At 36.9% G+C, this 19,296-nt stretch overlaps 1 protein-coding gene and 1 long non-coding RNA gene across 2 annotated transcripts in view; one reads left to right on the top strand and one right to left on the bottom strand.

Moving 5' to 3' along the window:
- The first annotated feature begins 1,961 nt into the window (after nucleotides 1-1,961).
- LOC144656594 (uncharacterized) overlaps nucleotides 1,962-19,296 on the top strand; it is a 29,847-nt gene continuing 12,512 nt past the window's right edge. Inside the window, exons 1-3 of the mRNA XM_078516817.1 lie at nucleotides 1,962-2,047; nucleotides 2,741-2,976; nucleotides 5,091-5,147. Coding sequence (XP_078372943.1) covers nucleotides 1,972-2,047; nucleotides 2,741-2,976; nucleotides 5,091-5,132 — 354 coding nt within the window. The 5' untranslated portion in view covers nucleotides 1,962-1,971 and the 3' untranslated portion in view covers nucleotides 5,133-5,147. The remainder of the gene's footprint in view (nucleotides 2,048-2,740; nucleotides 2,977-5,090; nucleotides 5,148-19,296) is intronic.
- On the bottom strand, nucleotides 16,825-19,160 carry LOC144655427 (uncharacterized). The gene is made up of 3 exons (XR_013571101.1): nucleotides 18,069-19,160; nucleotides 17,526-17,605; nucleotides 16,825-16,917 (listed from the first exon to the last, which is right to left on the bottom strand). It is a non-coding gene; the product is annotated as an uncharacterized LOC144655427 (long non-coding RNA).

The raw sequence follows: 19,296 nt of genomic DNA, 5'->3' as shown, positions 1-19,296 counted from the left end.
CTTTAGTTGATGTCGCTTTTTTTTGCCCATCGTATTTCAGCGTTAAACAAAACGTTTTCATTTTAACCGACAAAAAAACAATCATCTTGTCCTAAAACATAGGCTTGTGTATATTTCTTTGTAATCCAAACTGATCTCTTGGGTAATTCTACTAACTCCACTAATATGGTAAATGATTAGCATATAAAGTGGCCTTATGCGAAACATCTAAAAAATATTCAACCAGAAGTATCATTTTAAAGGCAAACACTTCTCGAGTGCATTCATTTATCTAACACTCTAGACAAGCGAATAATCTCAGTCGGTATTGGAACAACATCCAAGGTAAGTACTAAGTACAAAGAACAGGAGTTTCACGTGCGTTTAGAAAGTGTGGTAATAATTTAACTTTTTCAATGGTTTAAAAACCCCAAATGTCTAATTTTACAACACAAGAGCAAGACTGACATAATATTTTCACCGGGTCAAAAATTCTCGATGGCTAAAATTATTTTCCGCCGATTCTTGACCTGCCCGCTGTCAAGCATTCATCGACGCTTTTTTCAAAGTTGGGTTTTCATTTCGCTAGCCTGGAATGACATTTTGCAGTGGGTTTATTTGTCTATTTGCTTACAATTCTTAATCAAAATGTAGTTCGTAAGTGAATTGCCAGATTAGAGAAGCAGTATCCGGAGCCATCTGACAATTTAGAATATAACATTTAAGGCAAGGCCGAGAAGCTTAATCATTGTAAGAACCAAGTTTTGGTTTATTACAAGAAAATTTGATTTAATACAATATTTCGGCTCTATTACAGAGTCATAGACCTTTAATGTTAATTTTTCAAAAAGAAAATTAAATATCTAAGGCGTGTAGATGTTACGTAATACAGTATAGAAATATTGGTAATCAGAGAAATAGTTTTTACTCTCTGGAGGCTTTCAGTGCTTCATTAATGCTAGGCGTAAGGTTCTTAATATGAAAGGCTTCCAGGAACGCTAATTGTGACCAATTGTAATTATTGTCAATTACCTCGATGTTGTTGGAAACTGCGTTACGAATATGATCCTTAAAACTAACGCAGGGCCTTAGATGGTCATTAAAACAATCAGGTAATCCATGAAAGCTGACTAGTTAATTAAGGCGTTGCAATTAGCCAGATGGTGAACATGGGTTGTTCAGGCCTTGTGGCGTGCTCGTTTAACCTAAAGGCCAAAGAGCGATCTGTTTTGCCTATATATTGTTGAGAACAACCAGGACAAGAAAGTTTATAAATAACGCAAGATTTCTGCAATGTAGGAACTGGGACCTTGTTGGAACAGAAATGTGAAATTTTGGTGGTATCATAACGTATTATAAACTTAACCTTTTTACCAAGTAATCTATTAAGTTTCTTGACACATTTGTTAACTAACCCTTCACCCTTTTTACCACCGTAAGGTAATTTAAGCCAGATTGTTTTGGCACCATTGTCTTCCACAAGTTTGTCGGTTCGTTTGCCATTGTTGATGTTTTTCCTAAAACGGTTGAGAATGGAACGACGAACTCTTTTAGGAAAACTATTCCATGACAAAAACTTATTAATACGTTTAACTTGGCCCTGAAAAAGTTTACAATTGCTGTAAATTTTGTAAGCTTTAGAAAACAATGCTTTAACCCATGCAGTTTTTTACCAAGTAATCTATTAAGTTTCTTGACACATTTGTTATTAACTAACCCTTCACCCTTTTTACCTTTTTACCTAAGAGCCTTTACTTACGGTTACTTGGATATAGAAGATAATCAATTTGACATTGACCGAAAACGGTTGCGAACTCTCCGAAAACTTCGGAAGAACTGTGTCATCTTAAAACCAGATATAGGACAAGTTATCGTTCTAATAAAGAAGGAAGATTATCTCTCCTCACTGGAAAAGCTGTTTGCTGATAAAACCAAATTTTATGTAATGTATGAACTACATTTGCCATTTCTTATTAAAGGCTCATTTCTAAGATGAACATGAAGCGTACTTTGCTTATTCTGGCCCTGATGTTTTTTGTGTTCGACTATTGCTCGGCCAAGAAAAAAGGTAAGCCAAGGAATCGTCAAGGGACGAAAATGTAGAGAAAAAATTAAGAAAAAGTTGCGAGGTACCTTTTGTGAGTTATGTCATGGATCATAGAAGTAATTTTCTTTCTTAAAACTCAAATATTTTACCACTAATTTGTTAGCGTCTTCTTTAACCCAGCGTCGATCGTTGTTGGCTATAGGTCTGTATTGTTACCCACGTATATTATATTTATAGTGGTGATGTAGCTGATGAATTGTTCTTGTGTTAAAATAATGTTTATTTAGGTAATTGATCTATGAAACTAAATCGTAATTGACGAGCCAAGAAATTGTTTAAGTTCAGAGTTGGGACCCTGTGTATAAAGTATTTACTACGGCTCTATACGGCAAAGTTGGGGTTTTCTGATTTTGCTTCTTTCAATAGTGTTTTGACTAAGGAAACGCGATTCGTTCAGTTTTGCTTAAATGAACCCTGAAAAAGTCATGAAGTCAGTTCAGGCAAATCAAATCCCCAATATATGTTATGGGGAGGCATGTTCCCACTCCACCTATAAAATGCTCTTTTTCCCTAATACAACTTCTACACTTTGAAACCTCAGGCGACCTCTCACATAAGCTTGCATCGACCACGGCTTACTTCCTTTGCCCTTATTGCTTTAAGCCTTTGAAGTGTTGCCACTTAATTAATTGCGCAATATGTGTGTATAAACAGATGCGGATAAGATCCTTTTGGATGGGAATCATGCCAACAGCTTTCTAGTTCACAAAAGGCGTGGTTGGCCGGAATGGTGCGAATACGCACAAGAATATGCCGAAGACATTAATGAAAGCAGATGGGGTGGCTTGGCCCCAACTGTCAACATAAACGAAGAATGCTGTGTTGAAGGATGTGATGCAGAAGAAGTGAATGAAAACATTCTTCCCTCTGGTTACAGTGACCTTGTGAGAGTACGTACTAATGGTATTTAGTAGAAACTCAGCTGTGTTCTATTGGAAATCTGCGAATCTGATTGGTTCTCCCACTGATTTCTATTCGCCGATAGAAAACAGTCGCGCGCTCGCGTAGCTCTTTAAGCGGTAATTTTTCTTGATTTTTGTCTTCAAAGTGCACAATTTTGTAGGTTTTGGACTGCAATCCTTTAGAATTTCTACTAAAACAATTAGACTACTCGCCCTCGTTTTCTATGAGCGAAAGTCAACTCGGCTGCGCCTCGTTGACTATTTGCTCATAGAAAACTCGGGCTCGTAGTCTAATTGTTAAATAACATATAGAGGAATGGTTGCGCGGAGATGTGAAATTTATCTTCCATTCCAAACTAACTCCCAATGCGGATAACAATTCCTGTCCTCTACCTGGACAGTACAACATTCTTTTTTAAAAAATATTCTTAGTTTTTAGCATTTTTATTCCGCAACTTCACACACTGCATATTTTACCTTTTTACATTTTACCCGTCGAAGGCTGTAGTTCAAACAGCCGAAAGCTTGTATTTTTTAAAGTTTTTAAGTCAGAGATCGTTTCAAATTTTATAATATGTTGTATCCTGGCTGCGGTCCTTCAATATTTTCACAATTGTTTTATCATTCGATCGCAATTACTGAATTTGTTTTGCTCTTTCCGGAACTGCATATCATGGGAACCGCACGCCTTTTTGCGAAATTAATGCATAACTTAGCGCCTTCTTATTTATCATCCCTTATTTCTCTTAGGCGTATCAAGAAAAGTGGCTCAACTTCGATAACAATAGGCTTTGTTTTACGACCTGAAAATGACCCTATATGGCCATTTTTGAACAATGGCGGTAACAGCTTCTAAACACACGCGGGAGTTTTAAAAAGTTTTAATTACCATACGAGCGGGAGATTTGAATGATCGGGAAGACCGACGATTTAACAATTTAGTTTGCGTCTTCGCAACGAATAAAAAGTTAAGCGGTATTTCATGTTCAATGCTTTTGTTCGCGTCTTCGCAACAAACAAAAAGTTAGTTAAGTGACATTTCATGTTAAAGACCTAGTTAGCGTCTTCGCAACGAGTAAAGAGTTAAGCGGTATTTCATTTTCAAAGCGTCGGTTCGTGTCTTCATTACGAATAAAACGTTAAGCGGTATTTCATGTTCAAAGGTTTAGTTCGCGTCTTTGCTATGGCAACACTCTCTGTTCCAGATCTCTTTCATGCAGATATGGCAATCCCGGGTTTTGATCCATTCCAAACCTCATCTCCCATCTTTAGGGTCATTTGGGTATCTAGCGCAATGAGCACATTACGTATGTTTTGAATAACACCATTTACTTCTCCCTGTAAAGCCATAAATCGTGATATTTGATTCAAAGAAGAAAAAGACTGGAACCGAGAATGTTGCCATATTAACACCAAAATATGCAACATGTGGCGTATTTCTTAGGGTACAATAGTGTTGCCAAGTTTCAATTACTTTGCTTTAGTATTTAAAGAGATACTACTGATTTTGGGTTTTTACACCAATAACTGTCAAACTTGTGACGTCATCAGTTATCTAATTTGCATAATATAAAATCGTTAATATCGCTGGAACGAGAAAAGATATTAAAAAACATCATCTTACTTCATTTTGAAAGGCCTTTCATATGAGCTCAACTTGGTTTTCATTTCATAGGCACTTTAAGGGATATTTCAATGGGCATCTGTGGCGAGCTGCAAGAACCAGAATTCGAGTTATCGGTGTAAACTTGACCCAAATTTTGATCAAGGGAAACGAAATTTAGTTCGAGTTAGCGGGGTTTTCGAGTTAGCTGAGTTCTAGTTAACCGAATAAAAATGACTGAAAAGTGGGGTCAAATCCAGGGAAACGGAAGTCTGTTCGAGTAAGCGGGGTTGTTCGAGTTATCTGAGTTCGAGTTACCGGGGTTCTACAGTACATCGTGCGCGCGACCGAGAAAAGCGCGGGAATAGTCACATGACAAAATCTGGCCAACGTCAATTAGTCATGTCGCCTTGTGACCTATATGTTTAACTTATATATTGTACAAGGCGTATATTCTTATTGTTGGCAGTAAAACCATTCATAATGTATCTCATTGCAGGCCGAAAGAAACCGAGAGTGGGTTGATTATAGATGCTGCTGATTCTGAGCTCACAAAGTAAGTAATGTTACTGTTGTAACTTATACATAAGTATGAAATTAAAAAGTTGTAAACTTAACTTCTTCTTTACCTCGTGGATGACTGCAATTTAGTCTTCCCTAAGTTTCGGTTTTTCTTCATTCCCTTGTCCTCTCTTCTTCGGTCCCTTTGTTTACAAAAGTATACAAATAAAAACAAAGTCTCTGCTTACTCATAATCATGTGCAAGTTTATACTTCATTGACTGTGATTTGCTGCGTGATATTTTGCTAATGCGTGGCTTAGTACCCATTTTAGTATTTCTTAGGCAGTGTGCGCTTTCCACTAAGTCTAAAGCTGCTCAGTCTCAGCAGCTTTAGACTAAGTCTAAGCTTCTTAGACTCAGTCTAAGCTTCTTAAAACGAGTAATGATGGCATTTTTTTTTCTTGCAGAAAAACTCCTCAAAAGGAGAAGAAAGAAAGCAACAGCTCTAGTTGTCATATTTATATGTTCCTCATAAGTGTCATATTTGAATAGGATTAAACAATCATTAAAATGGGAATAAAGGTGTCTTGAATTTCTAACAGCACAAGTTTAAAGTACTTATGAAAAGAAATGTCAAAGCTGCCTAAACAGCCTCGGTGTTACTGATAATGCTTTGATTGTAATTCTTCTATTTCACCTTTACTTTTCTCCGTCGTCCATCGCAAAGACACGTGATTAAGGGAGACATTTATCACGCGGCTAACTAATAGCCGTTATGCATGTTTACGTCAGACTGGCTAGTTTAACCACCAAGCCTTGCTTTCGAAGTGCAAACTTGCAAATTTTGTCATTAACGAATTCCCTAAGCAGCAGATATGAAAAGAATACCCACGTGAAAACTGCATGAAGTTGGCCGAAGGTTGAAAAAAATTCGCGTAAACGAGGCTTGGTGGTGAACTTTGATCATATGAAGTTATAATGCATAAGGCCTATTAATTAGTGTTTGCACATCTTTCGTCATTTGTAAAAAATTAAAAGATTCAGAAGAAATAATTATGGCCGATAAAAGCGCTATCAAACAAGGGAGAAAGGACTCTGTTCAAGGTTCAAAAGACTGCTCTTTCGTTGCATGATCTTTAGGTAAACAAGCCTCGTGCGAACCCTGTGACGTCACAACGCGAAGAATTTCCCAACAATGTGCCCCATTTAGTTGTGAAAAAGGTTGCAAATGTCATCGCTGAGGAAGGCCCTATCCTCATCGCCGACCTTTCCGATAGCCAAAGATCACAATTTAAGGGGTTACAGCTAGAAAGTAATCAATGCGTGTCTAAGGGTTCTGCGGGTTTATGAGATATCCCAGGGTGTGACATAGAGATTACTCCATGGAAAATGCGCGCGTTCGATTTTTATTCACGAGTTGAGTAGTATCAGAAAACGAACGAGTGAGCGTAGCGAACGAGTGAGTTTTCTGATACAACTCTACGAGTGAATAAAAATCGTACAAAGCATTTTCTATGGTGTAATTTGTTTATTTTATAGATACTGAGGTTTTTGAAAAGCAAATTAAATCGCTCGACTTTTTATCAGTTACGCGCGTGTTTAGGAAACCCATTCATCTGCCATAAACTAAAATAACTAAAACATGTTTGTGTTTCAAAATAACATCTTTAATGAAGTAGCACAAGAAATGAAACGTCAGTTTATACTCTCACAACTTTTACAGAAACAACTTTTGATAGAAAACCTGACTGAGACTTGTACAAAACTTGCAAGTTCCAGTTTAATGTTTTAACACAACAAAACAGCGCTAAACGCTGAATAACTCAACGCGAACTCGAGCGAACTTTTACCAAGTTAAATCAAGAAAACAGTCTGCCAAAACCAAGGACAAACCTGCAGTGTCTTAGTCATCATCTGAATCAAAACTCGCAACTATCCCTCGGAGTGAAGACGGCCCGTATTCTTGTCCTTCCTTTGTGCGAATTTACTCAAAGGTTTATTCAACTCGGCAGGAGGAATTTCGGTTATCTCGCTTCGTGTTTCTCTTTAGTTTTGTTTGAAGAAACGTTGTGACAACAAGGCCGTCTTGTTTCGCTTTCTTTATAGTGTTTTGGTTTTCCTGTTCTGCAATTTAAACGACTCAGTGGAGCCGTTAAAAACACAAACAAACCTTGAACGTGTCTCCGCCGTGTCGCCGGTGTTTACGACGAGAATCAAAATGGCGATACGTGATGTTCACAAGTGAGTTTTCGTCGTTCGCGCTTGTGATTGGACGAACGACGTTTTTTCACTAGTGAGTTTTCATCGTTCGCCTTTCCTATTGGCTAATGCATTTTACGTATCATTTGTACGCAATCGTTTTTTCGTGAGAAAATCTCAGTATCTATGATATAAAAACGCTTTGCCTGTATCTGTACAATTACATACACGAGAAAAATTACAATTATGTATCATTCACTCTTTTTGCGCATTGAATTTCCGGTAAATAAAGTTTCCATTAGCCGTTAAATTTTGAAATGCAGTGCGGGGTTGGGGATAGGGGTAAACGGCTGTTTCGGACTAAGGTTTATACTGTTTAGCTTTTGGTTGAAGTATGACAGTTGAAGTCGAAACTCAACGGGGGATTATAAAGGGCTTGCAGTGGAAGGGTTCGAGGTTACGCTGACCCAGAAGAAGGTCCTGAACTGGGATCTTAAGTGTCACAGTCAGTAAAAATTAAAGAAATTGTGGCCACAGCCAAAAACTTATACTTTGTCAGTTTGAGGGCCTAGGTATGTAACTGAAAGATATGAAGTAAGTCTTTCGAAATATTCAATTAAAATTTCACTCTTTTCAGCTTCTTGCTACCCAGACGTTTCAACCGATGTGAATCTTTCCTTACTTTAGTTGCACAGATTGACTCTTCCTTTATCGAAATATAGGTAGTATTTTTATCTCTGATTATTTCTGAGCCAGCTGAGCCTCGATTAAGTTGACACATTTTTCTCATTTAGTAAAAAGACTAAAATAATTCAAATTCAGGGAGGAAAAAAGCTGACCGGTAGTGCTTCAAATCTTCTGATATTTTAGCCAAAGAGAGTCCAGTCATTGAATTTTAGGTTTATGGTTTCAAAAGTGTGGGATCTAGTAGCAGTTTTGAACAAAAGTTGATCAAAGGTCGACAAAATTACAATTGCGCGGCTTTGAAAAGAACAACTCAGTGCTACACGTGACACGAAACACGCAAAAGAGTAATTCATATATTTTTTGGGCAAAAACAACACGGTAAAATTAGCTTTGAAGTTTTGAGACGTTAAAAAAAATAGTATTTATCCTAAAGATTGCCCATAACAGAAGAAATACCAAAAATAACAGCACTTGAACTCTCCCTGATGTGAGTCACGCACGAGCGACTTCGCCTTGGAGCCACGAATGACAAAAATATTTTCCATTGATTCAAAGTAAGTCATATTCTGAAATAAGAATAATTCTTTTTCTTTAAACTTTGCCCACAAATCTGTCTTAACTAAAAAACGAAACAGCTTTCATTTTTTCAAATATTTTAAGAATTTTATTCAATTAGACCACGACCGGCCTATTTTTAGCAATGGCGACAAAAGAAAATAAGAAAAATGATCGAGTCACCGCTTCAAAAATTTATGCTCCAATTTTAGGAATTGTTTTTACTCTCCTGGAATAAATTGGACCTTTATCTGTATAAAGCACACAATTTTGGTTCGTTAAAATGAAACTAACAATACGGAATTTTTTTAATTTGAAGTCTTCTTGGCCATTAACGCCAACGGCTCAAAAAAATTGCAAATTTTCAACGGGTCATTGCGCAAAAGTCCAACTACTTCCGCATATTATTTGTTTCCATACCAACTAAAAAGAAGTCAACGAGTATGGAAATGGAAATATATGTTGTGGTTTAAGCGAGCTTTTAGTGCAACCAGCTTGGCTCATGTTGCGAACATGTTTTGTTTACATTGTAACAGCGGGCAGTTGCTCACGCGAAACGAATTTAGCATAAACAACCCAATATTTCATCATTTAAGACTCGAAAACCTTAGCAGCTAGCTAGTCCGCAAAAAAAAATTCGCCTACATGCAAGACAACAAATTTCACTGTCAGGTCCGCCATGTAATTGGATTCCACATTTCTTTCTGGTTTTCGTCAACCATAGTATCCGCAGGAAGTTTGAAGCACACACAGAAAAACTATATACATGTACAAAAGTACATCAATTTCTCAGTTTCTCAATAAAAAATATCAACATTTCAACATTTCTGGTTTTCGTCAACCATAGTATCCGCAGAAAGTTTGGTGCACACACAGCAAACTGTATACATGTACAAAAGTACATCAATTTCTCAGTTTCTCAAAAAAAAAAATTATTAACCCTCGGACGTACAAGGGGGGGGGGGGGGGGTGGATGCCACCCCCCCATAAGGTTTTTTCCAAATTTTGAAAAAACGATTTACTCTATAATGCTTAAACTTTCAGTAGCTGTTCATTCATCCTTTGCGGAAATTTTGATATATCAACCATGTGTCCGTGGTGTGTGACGTTGCCATGGCAACGTCATAAATACAAGCAGGTCTTGCCAAAAATCGTCATTTTTACCATTTTTCCTCATTATTTCCAGTTTTTTAAAACAGAAGTGCAAGATGTGTTTATTTTTACATTCCGTAAGCATTCTGGCTTGATTTTGCATCAATTTCCGTTATTTTCTGACTTTCTTAGAAAATGTTGAAATCCAAGATGGCGGATCCAAGATGGCATGATATGACGTCACAGCCAATTAAAATTATGTCATCTTGTAGAGTACGCCAAGGGCTTTCTTCTCAGTTCAAAATAATTTCGCTACGCCTTAATATAACGAAAACTCCGGGGAGGGGTTCCATCCACCCCCCCCCCCCCTTGTACGATGGTGGGGGTGTGAGTTGGCTTGTACGTCCGAGGGTTAACATTTCAAATAAGTCTTAAACAGGGAAAAGGGGAACCTGTATTAAAAGTAAACACCTGTCTAACACTGGCATTACCCCCAATGCACTGATCGACCCGTTTGCTTGTTGTTGTCCTCGGCTTCTTTTTGCTTAGTTTCCATTTTTTCCACTTTCTTAAGCATTGATCCCCAGTAACTACGAGGTCTGATTGCAGGTTGAACTCTTCACCGATTTTGTCAAACACACTTTTCTTGGTGTGGTACGACTTTCCAAGAAGGCCTTTAAACCTTTGATAACAAACGAATAACAAGCGCACATTCTTGTCGTCACATCGTTCAAGCGTACGACTAGATTGACTTGTAGCAAAAGGGTGATCGGTAAGGTCAGAATTTGCATCCAAATTTTCGTCAGGAAGCGTGAAAGGCACCTCTAAAATTAATAATAATAAATAATAATAATAATAATAATAATAAAAACAATACATAATTATAATAAAAACGTTCCCAAAATCCTTTGCAACTGAAAAATCGTCAATGCCAAATAACTTGGTCAGTTTGAAGTCAGCAGGAGTAGTACGTCGTATAGAAATAAGTCTTACCATAAAATACTTCTTGTATAAGTTGTAGGTTGATGACGTCATTAGTCACGTGACTTTGCTCAGAAGTTCGTTTTTGCTCACTGTGACGAAAATAGTTTATTACTAAAAAAGCAGTTATTGCAGTTTGAAGCACATTGGTGTGAGGTACAGTAAAAACCCGCGTATAAAAACATGTGGATTAAGAACACCCAGGCCTGATTTTAGGAAATAAAGTACCATTTATATAAGAACACATTCAGCCTGAAAAACGAAAGTTGTTCTTATATGGAAAAATATCAAAGATCAGCACTACTTTTCATTGCAAACATAAAAGTTCCACCCCATGATTACATTACCTTGATTGATCATTTTTTTTTAATTTAAAATAAATTATAATTGTGGTCATATACATTGATTCAATCTATTGGTAGCCTAGTATGTTCCTTTTTTTAAGAATTTTGTTTTAAGAACACTTAAGAACACTTACAGGCTGATTTTGCAGATTATAACCCTTTATATATGAACCAAATCAGCCTGAACTGCCAAAATAGGTGTTCTTATACGCGGGTTTTTACTGTATTTCGGACTGCCCAGATACCGAACAAAATATGAAAATTAAGGGAGCTATGCACAATTTTCAAAACATGGGAGTCTGGGTACAAGTGCGTATCTAGCGTTGCATTAAATGCGAGGTAACAAGAAATTACATGTTGGTAGATACTTATATGTGAAGTAGTTTTTAATTAATCCCATTGTTATGACGTCATCGGTCACGTGACCAGAACGGATCACATTTTTAAATTCGCTTGAAAACTTTAAAACTTTACCAGAACCTCTCTCTTAGGATCTTTTTAAGCAAAGTTGTAGTTTTTTAAATATTGTTTTTAAAAATGGTCATTATTACTTTTTCGTGAAAAAGTACGGCAGTAAAAAATACAATTGAAAAGTTTGTTTACGTTCTAGAACGTTATTGGTCCGTTGCAAAAAATATCCCTATCCTTTGTTTTCAATTAACACTGTGATTGGTTAATTTTGTTCAAGGTGCCCCGGTTCGAGTAGTCGCACTGTAATAGAAATATATATGTCCAGTTCAGACCTTGGCGTTCTTGTAAAAGCCATCGTCGTTGTTAAGGAGGTGAAAGTGTTTTCCCATATCCCCTGGCTAAAAAAAAAGCAGAAGTCTCATGTAATTTCAATACAAGCAATAACCAAACCTGAAACGCCATCAACAAGCAAAAGACTGGCCGCACTTTCAGCATATTGCAAACCAACTCAATTGTTTCGAATCAGTGCAATCAATTTTGTTAGGAAAGCATTTGCTATGGCCATATTGGCGATAATTCTTTTTTCCCAAAACATTGTGGTAATGAATTAACTTTTCAAAAAAACACTTGTAAGAAATATACAGATGAATCCGATAACTCAAACCTTCAAGGAAAATCCAAAAAGGTTCAAATTATCGGGGGTTCGAGTTATCGAGGGTAAAATTAGTAAGAAAACGACCTAAAGGGGAATTTAGAAAAGGTTTGAGTTAGCGGGAGGTTCGAGTAATTGAGGGTTCAAGTTATTGGGATTTAACTGTATAACAGAACGTGTTGGATGATTTTTTAAATTAAAATAAAATCTAATAAAATGATATCGAATGAATGGTCAACCAGCCTGTCTTAAAGTGTATATGACATGAAAAATATTTTCTGCTTATTTGAAAGGCCTTTCGAAATACAGAAGAATGGCGTTTTTCTTTTCGAAATATATTTTTTCGTTTCAAAGATATTGACGTTTTTGTATTATGCAAATTAGATCAGTGATGACGTCATAAGATTTGCGAATAATAATTATAATCAATAAATTGGTGTCACGAAATAATAAATTAGCACTTACGAGTGACAGTTAAGCAATTAATAAATATTCAATCGGAAGTAACAATTTCAAAGCAAACACTTCTCGAGTGCTTTCATTTATCTAGGAATTGAGACTCGCAAACAATCTCAGTCTGTATCCCAAAAACATCTAAGGTAGGTACTAAGTACAAAGAGCAAAAGTTCCACTTGCGTTTTGAAAGAGCAGTAATAATATATTTTTTTGATACATTAAAAAACGATATAGAACACAAGAGCAGGAGTTTCTCGGGCTTTTATTGAAGAAAGTCAAAACTGTTTTTAATTCTTAGCAGATGAAAATTTCTTGACTGACAAAATAATTCTCGATCGCTTAAAGTATTTTCCCGCCAATTCTCGACCTGCCCGCCGTCAAGCATCCATTGACGCTTTCTTCAATGTTGAGTTCTCATCTCGCTCGGCTGGAATGACATTTTCATTGGGCTTATTTGTTAAATTTGCTTACACTTTGCCATTCTTAATCAAAGCACGTAAGTTGATTGATTTCAACTCACTAACTATAGGCCCATCACAGTGCTTCCGACGGTTAGTAAGATTCTTGAGAGAGCAGTACATCAACAACTATATGGCTATTTGACTGAGTCAAGCATACTTACACCAAAACAGTTTGGCTTTCGCCCTAAACTATCAACCGAAGTCGCCCTCGCTTATTTTACGGACAGGGTTCTTGATAAACTCGATAATGGAATGTTAACAGGAGCAGTGTTTCTCGATCTTTCGAAGGCTTTTGACACCGTCGATCATGGCCTCCTGTTAGAAAAGAAAAGCTGAAGCAAATCGGTGCTGGTGATAATGTAGTTGGATGGTTTAGATCGTATCTAAACAATCGCTTTCAACTCACTGTGGTTGGAGATGCCCAGTCTCCGCTGAGACCGATCCAAGTCGGCGTTCCTCAAGGAAGCATCCTCGGCCCTCTCTTGTTCTTGGTCTATATCAACGATCTTCCCACCTGTTTGGAACATTGTGAAGTGGCCCTTTACGCTGACGACACAGTGATCTACTTCAGCAGCTTGTGCGTTACCGAGATTGAACATTTTATAAACGAGGACTTGTCTAAACTTTCTTCGTGGTTTAGTACAAATCGTCTAACCTTGAATATTTCTAAATCGAAGTTTATCTTAATTGGTAGTCCCCATAAGATTAGATCTTGTAATGATATCAATGTCGTTATTGATAATTCGTCACTCGAATACACCGATACCTTTAAATATCTTGGTATAACCATAAACAAGACTATGACTTGGAGCGACCATGTTGAAGCCATTTCCACTAAGATTAATCAAAGACTTGGTTTGCTGAAACGAATTAGACACTTGCTGCCTCTTGAAACGCGGACTACTTTGTACAACAGCCTGGTTTGCCCTCTGTTCGATTACGCCGATACTATCTGGGGCGATAAGGGTAATGCTACCCTAATGGGTGAGCTACAGTTACTTCAAAACAAGGCTGCCAAGACCATTCTTAGTTTACCAAGTTTTTCCTCGTCTACAGAAGCATTAAATGCACTTGGTTGGCCAACGCTCGTGAAACGCAGGTTATTTCACCGCTGCGTTTTCGTTTTCAAATATGTAAATGGCCTCATAGATTTTAATTTTGATACAAAGAGAAACTATGACATTCATGCTTATAATACCCGTGGCAAAACCAATTTTTATTTACCGAGGATTAGACGAAATTATGGCAAGCAACGCCTTTTATACCAAGGACTTGCAGACTGGAATAAGCTAGACAAATCGATACAAGACATTAAGTCCATTTTACTTTTTAAGCAAGCCCTGAAGAATGTAGTTTTTAGCTAAATTTTTTATCCTATGCCTTTTATTGTGAACTTTAATACTATACATTTTTTATCATGTAACTTTTTTAATTCTTAAACTATTTTTAAATTTTTAAATTTTAAATTTGAACTATTATTTTGCAGGGCCTCACTGAATAACACCTTTGGTGATGTGAGCTCCCTGGGTAAAGAACATTATTATTATTATTATTATTATTATTATTATTATTATTATTATTATTATTACAAGTGAAACCGGTAAAAACAATATATAATTATATATTCCATAGAAAACAGGAAAATGTGAAAAGGTTAAAAAAGTAGATTAGTGTGTATCAATCTGCAGCTTACTTTTATAAGTCGCCTCGAGTGACATGCGACAAACTATGTCGCTGCAACAGAATTTTGTCGCTGCGATGTGTCGCACAAATTCAAACTGGTTTGCATTTGTGCGACACGTCGCAGCGACAAAATGAGCAATGGCAGCAGCGCGTGTACACGTCTGCGACAAATAGCTGCGACAACGAAAATATGAATTACCGTATTTATTCGATTTAGCGCCCAACCTCGAATAAGCGCCCACCTCGAATAAGCGCCCACCCTGAAGGTAGAAAAAGTTAATAAGCGCCCAGCCTCGAATAACCGCCCACCCCCACCCCTCTAAATTGAGGGCACAAGAGGAATTTTGATTATTGTTGAAGTTGAGATTAAAATTGACTAACTACTATTTAATGTCTATCCCGAAAACTGAGTTTTTTAGCTTTTTTACTGAAACTTTTAATGAATATTTAATTTCAGCTTTCGTTCACCTTCACATTTATTTATTATAATTGTTGTTTTCTTGCAAAATAAAAGTGCTTCTTGCTTAAAATGGTGAAAATTTAATAAGCGCCCAGCCTCGAATAAGCGCCCACCTCGAATAAGCGCCCACCCTCAAGGTCCAAAAATTTAATAAGCGCCCAGGGCGGTAAATCGAATAAATACGGTAACTAATGAGTGCGCGTCATGTATTTTCGCCATATTGAATATGGAAAACTAGTTTGCATTCCCACTCTTCCAAATTCGCTGTTTGTGCACCAAACAAACACCTTGTTGCAGCGACTTAGTTGTAAGCAGTACAGACGGAGCGACTTGTCGCCGCGACCTGTCACTGCGACTTGTCGCATAGTTTGTCCCGACCTTTACACTATTGAAGACACTTAAGCCTGTGCTAGAGTAAATTTATGGTCTGCGATAATAATTTCATAACTTCTCTGTAATTTCATTATTTATATTGAAACAAAAGAGCAATTGTAGAATATCCCGCCATTATTCGTCTGGTCCCGTGGTCCACAGTCCACAGTGAAATTTTGTTGTTAAGTTATATTTCACTCATAACGCAGTCCGCAGTCATGCAGTTCATTGATCAAAATTGGATTTTATTATATAAACGTCAGTGAAATACCAGGAAATCTTTCGCACGATAAATCATATCTTCACACGTGAAAATAACATGTTATTTTCACATGTGAAGATATCGATTTCGGAACATTTTCTGGCAAGTTTGCCCTGTTGCAATGCTTAATGAGCCAAAGAAAATCGATATTAAGTTGAAACATCCTCGGATCTTCCTCGGCAATCTTCGGATATCTTCGGAAATTTTCGGAAAAGTTCGGAAAATGTTCGGAAACATTCGTACGACCTTCGGACAACATTTTGAAAATCTTCGGAAAATGGTCGGAAATCTTCGGAAAATCGTCAAAAACATCGTAATTAGTAGGTTTATATAATAAACAGAATATTACATGGTTGCTTGGAGATATGAAATTTATCTTCTCGTGTTCAAATCAATATCCTACTCATTCGCTGCGCTCACTCGTGAGATATCGATTTGAACACTCGAAGATAAATTTCATATCTCCGCGCAACCATGTAATATCCTCTATTAACTGTACGCCTGCCACCGCGGTCCACAGTCCCGTAGTGTTTTATTTGAAAATAATACAAAGTCTGCTAATCGCCTGCCACCTGGGCCCGTAGTCCCGTAGTCAATTCTAAGAAATGCTAGTAAATGGTATAATCGCCAGCCACCCCGGTCCGCAGTCCCGTAGTGGATTTAAGAACAGTAGATATCCTGAACACAATATAAAGGCTAACCGCAAGCAACCTAATCACAGTCCATAGTGTACCCAGAATTCTACACGTTAACAATATATAGTGTTGCCCTTACAAATATAGATAGCTAACCATGAACAGGCTAACCAAAGTGCATATTAGGCTAACCGAAATGAATAAGTAGGCCTCTCTAAACACAAAACATTCTGTCCCATGTGTTCACTATGGGACTGCAGTGGCAGTCATTTCAATTATGCAAAAAAAGTGCCGGGGTATTCTACAATCATGCCAAAACAAAATAGTTTTGTCATGAACCCAGAATGGTTTCAAAACTTACATGTAATAAAGTGTCAGTATTCACATGTAGCCTTATTGGGTTCTGGGATGTTCATATTACATAAATAGCTATAAATGTCACTAAAGTATATTCAGGTTTAAACTGGCAACATGTGGGAAATATCAATCATGTGACAATTTTATTACATTAACACAATGTGTATTTTTGAGTTCATTTTGACTAAGAGGAATGTCATTGCACTCTTCAAGTCACCTGTAAAATATAAACAAAACAAACAAAAACTGTTTATTTTGATGAAATTGCTATTTTTCCAGCATGCAGACTGTCTATTAAATGGCCTTTTTCAGTGACGGTGTGAAAAAAACCCTGACTGCTTTCATGTTGGGCTAGTGAATTCAATAATTTTTTCCACTTGCTACTGTAGATAGCCAAATGACATTTATGGATTTTTATTTTTTGTTGTTGATCTTTCCAGAGAAACATGGGACTTTGGGTAAGCATATAATGGTTTCACCTTGCACAGTCTACCTGGGTCAGGCTGGGAAGAAATCAATTTTCTTTGCACCCTTCCTTTCATTAATCATAATTTTGCAGAAAAAAATGTCAGTCTTCATTTGAATTTTTTACATTGCTAGCTGTAGTTTAAAATGCTACTGAAGGCCATCCAACAACTGAAAATACATGCCTTAAAAAATGTCAAACAGCTTTTTTATAACGTAGGCAAGTGTCTGGTCAAAAAATAGATCTTTTAAAAATGTCTCAGGTAGTGAATGTGTGTAGAGAGGAGGATGGGAATTGCTGAGATTGGCTGAAGAGATCAATAACTGCCTGAACTTGTTATAATCCATAGTTTAACTCACCAGTAATTCAGAAAGTCCTCAGTTCTGAATTCTGTAAATCCTGTTTACAAATTAGACATTCTAATAATCCCACAAATTACCTGTATACAACAAAATGCAAAAGAAACGTCAATCTATGTCTGGCAATACAATACACATCATAGAAAGATAGAAATTTAAACTTCAGAAATGGTCTCATTTATTTCTTTGCGGCCGGAAATGACCACATGGTCAATATTTTGACAAACATTTCCTCACGTATAAATAATAAAAAGATGCGATTCTTATTAAATTGAAGTAGCTTAACATTCAGATGACAAAGATAAATAACAATTACATGCCTCGACGAACTGAGTGACATTACTATGACACATCGCCTCAAAATCTACAAGATCTATTTTTTTTTTTATCGTCGAGCTCGGCTTTAATTCCAGTGAGCTAAAACCAGCTAAGTTTTAGTACGATTCCATCTTTAGCACTTTTATAAATCTTCACATAAACGCCGAAGACATAAGCTTAAGCCAGTCTTCAAAATGAAATTATAGTACAATGAGAAACGCTTACCTCAAGTGACCAGTCAGACCAGTCTCTGTTAGAAATGTTCATGTGCGAAAAGCTTCCACCGTTTCTCCTCATTCCATATTATTCTCCAGTAATAATCGGGAATACAAATAAAGGATATCGAATACCCTTTGTTTCGGGACTCGTGATCGCGTCAAGAAGAAAGAACATTGACAAAACTATCCTATAGAACTAAAATTGCAAAATCTTTCCACAAGATCGATCGACGCCATTTTGAAAACGCGCCCGCAATACGGACCGCGGGGAATCCGCAGGAAGGGGGGGCACAGCTGAAACTCTCCCCAAGCGCCACTCCTTTGTATGAAAGAAATTACGTTCAACCTCGCCCAAAGCAGCTACAATGAAAAGAAACTGATAACGCTATAATAAAGAGCATACACTAAAGCCTTTGGCAAAATTTTCTTTTATTTCAAATGCAAATGGTCGTTGAGTAGGAAGCCAACAAACTTTTCAATTGTATTTTTTACTGCCGTACTTTTTCACGAAAAAGTAATAATGGCCATTTTTAAAAACACTATTTAAAAAACTACAACTTTGCTCAAAAAGATCCTAAGAGAGAGGTTCTAGTAAAGTTTTCAAGCCAATTTAAAAATGTGATCCGTTCTGGTCACGTGGACGATGACGTCATAACAATGGAATTAATTAAAAACTACTTCACATATAAGTATCTACAAACATGTAATTTCTTGTTACCTCGCATTTAATGCAACGCCAGATACGTACTTGTACCCAGACTCCCATTTTTTGAAAATTGTGCATAGCTACCTTAATTTTGATATTTTGTTCGGTACCTAGGCAGTCCGAAATGCCTCACACCAATGTGCTTCAAACTGCAATGACTGCTTTTTAAGTAATAAACTATTTTCGTCACAGTGAGCAAATACAAACTTCTGAGCTAAGTCACGTGACTAATGACGTCATCTACCTACGACTTATACAATAAGTAGTTTATGGTAAGAGTTATTTCTATACGACGTACTACTCCTGCTGACTTCAAACTGACCAAGTTATTTGGCATTAACGATTTTTCAGTTGCAAAGGATTTTGGGAAGGTTTTTATTATAATTATATATTGTTTTTATAATTATTATTGCCAGCTGCATGATTAGAGCAGCAGTATTCTCGCTCTTGCTGGAATAAATAGAAAATCTATTTCATTCAAAATAGGTAGTATTTTGGCTACAATCTACTTGGAAAATCCAGTAATAAT

Source organism: Oculina patagonica, chromosome 1 (genome assembly GCF_052425735.1).
Source record: "Oculina patagonica isolate OP01 chromosome 1, crgOcupat, whole genome shotgun sequence".
NCBI lineage: Eukaryota > Metazoa > Cnidaria > Anthozoa > Scleractinia > Oculinidae > Oculina > Oculina patagonica.
Note: the sequence above shows the minus strand (reverse complement) of the source record. Positions and strands in the feature narration are given on the sequence as shown.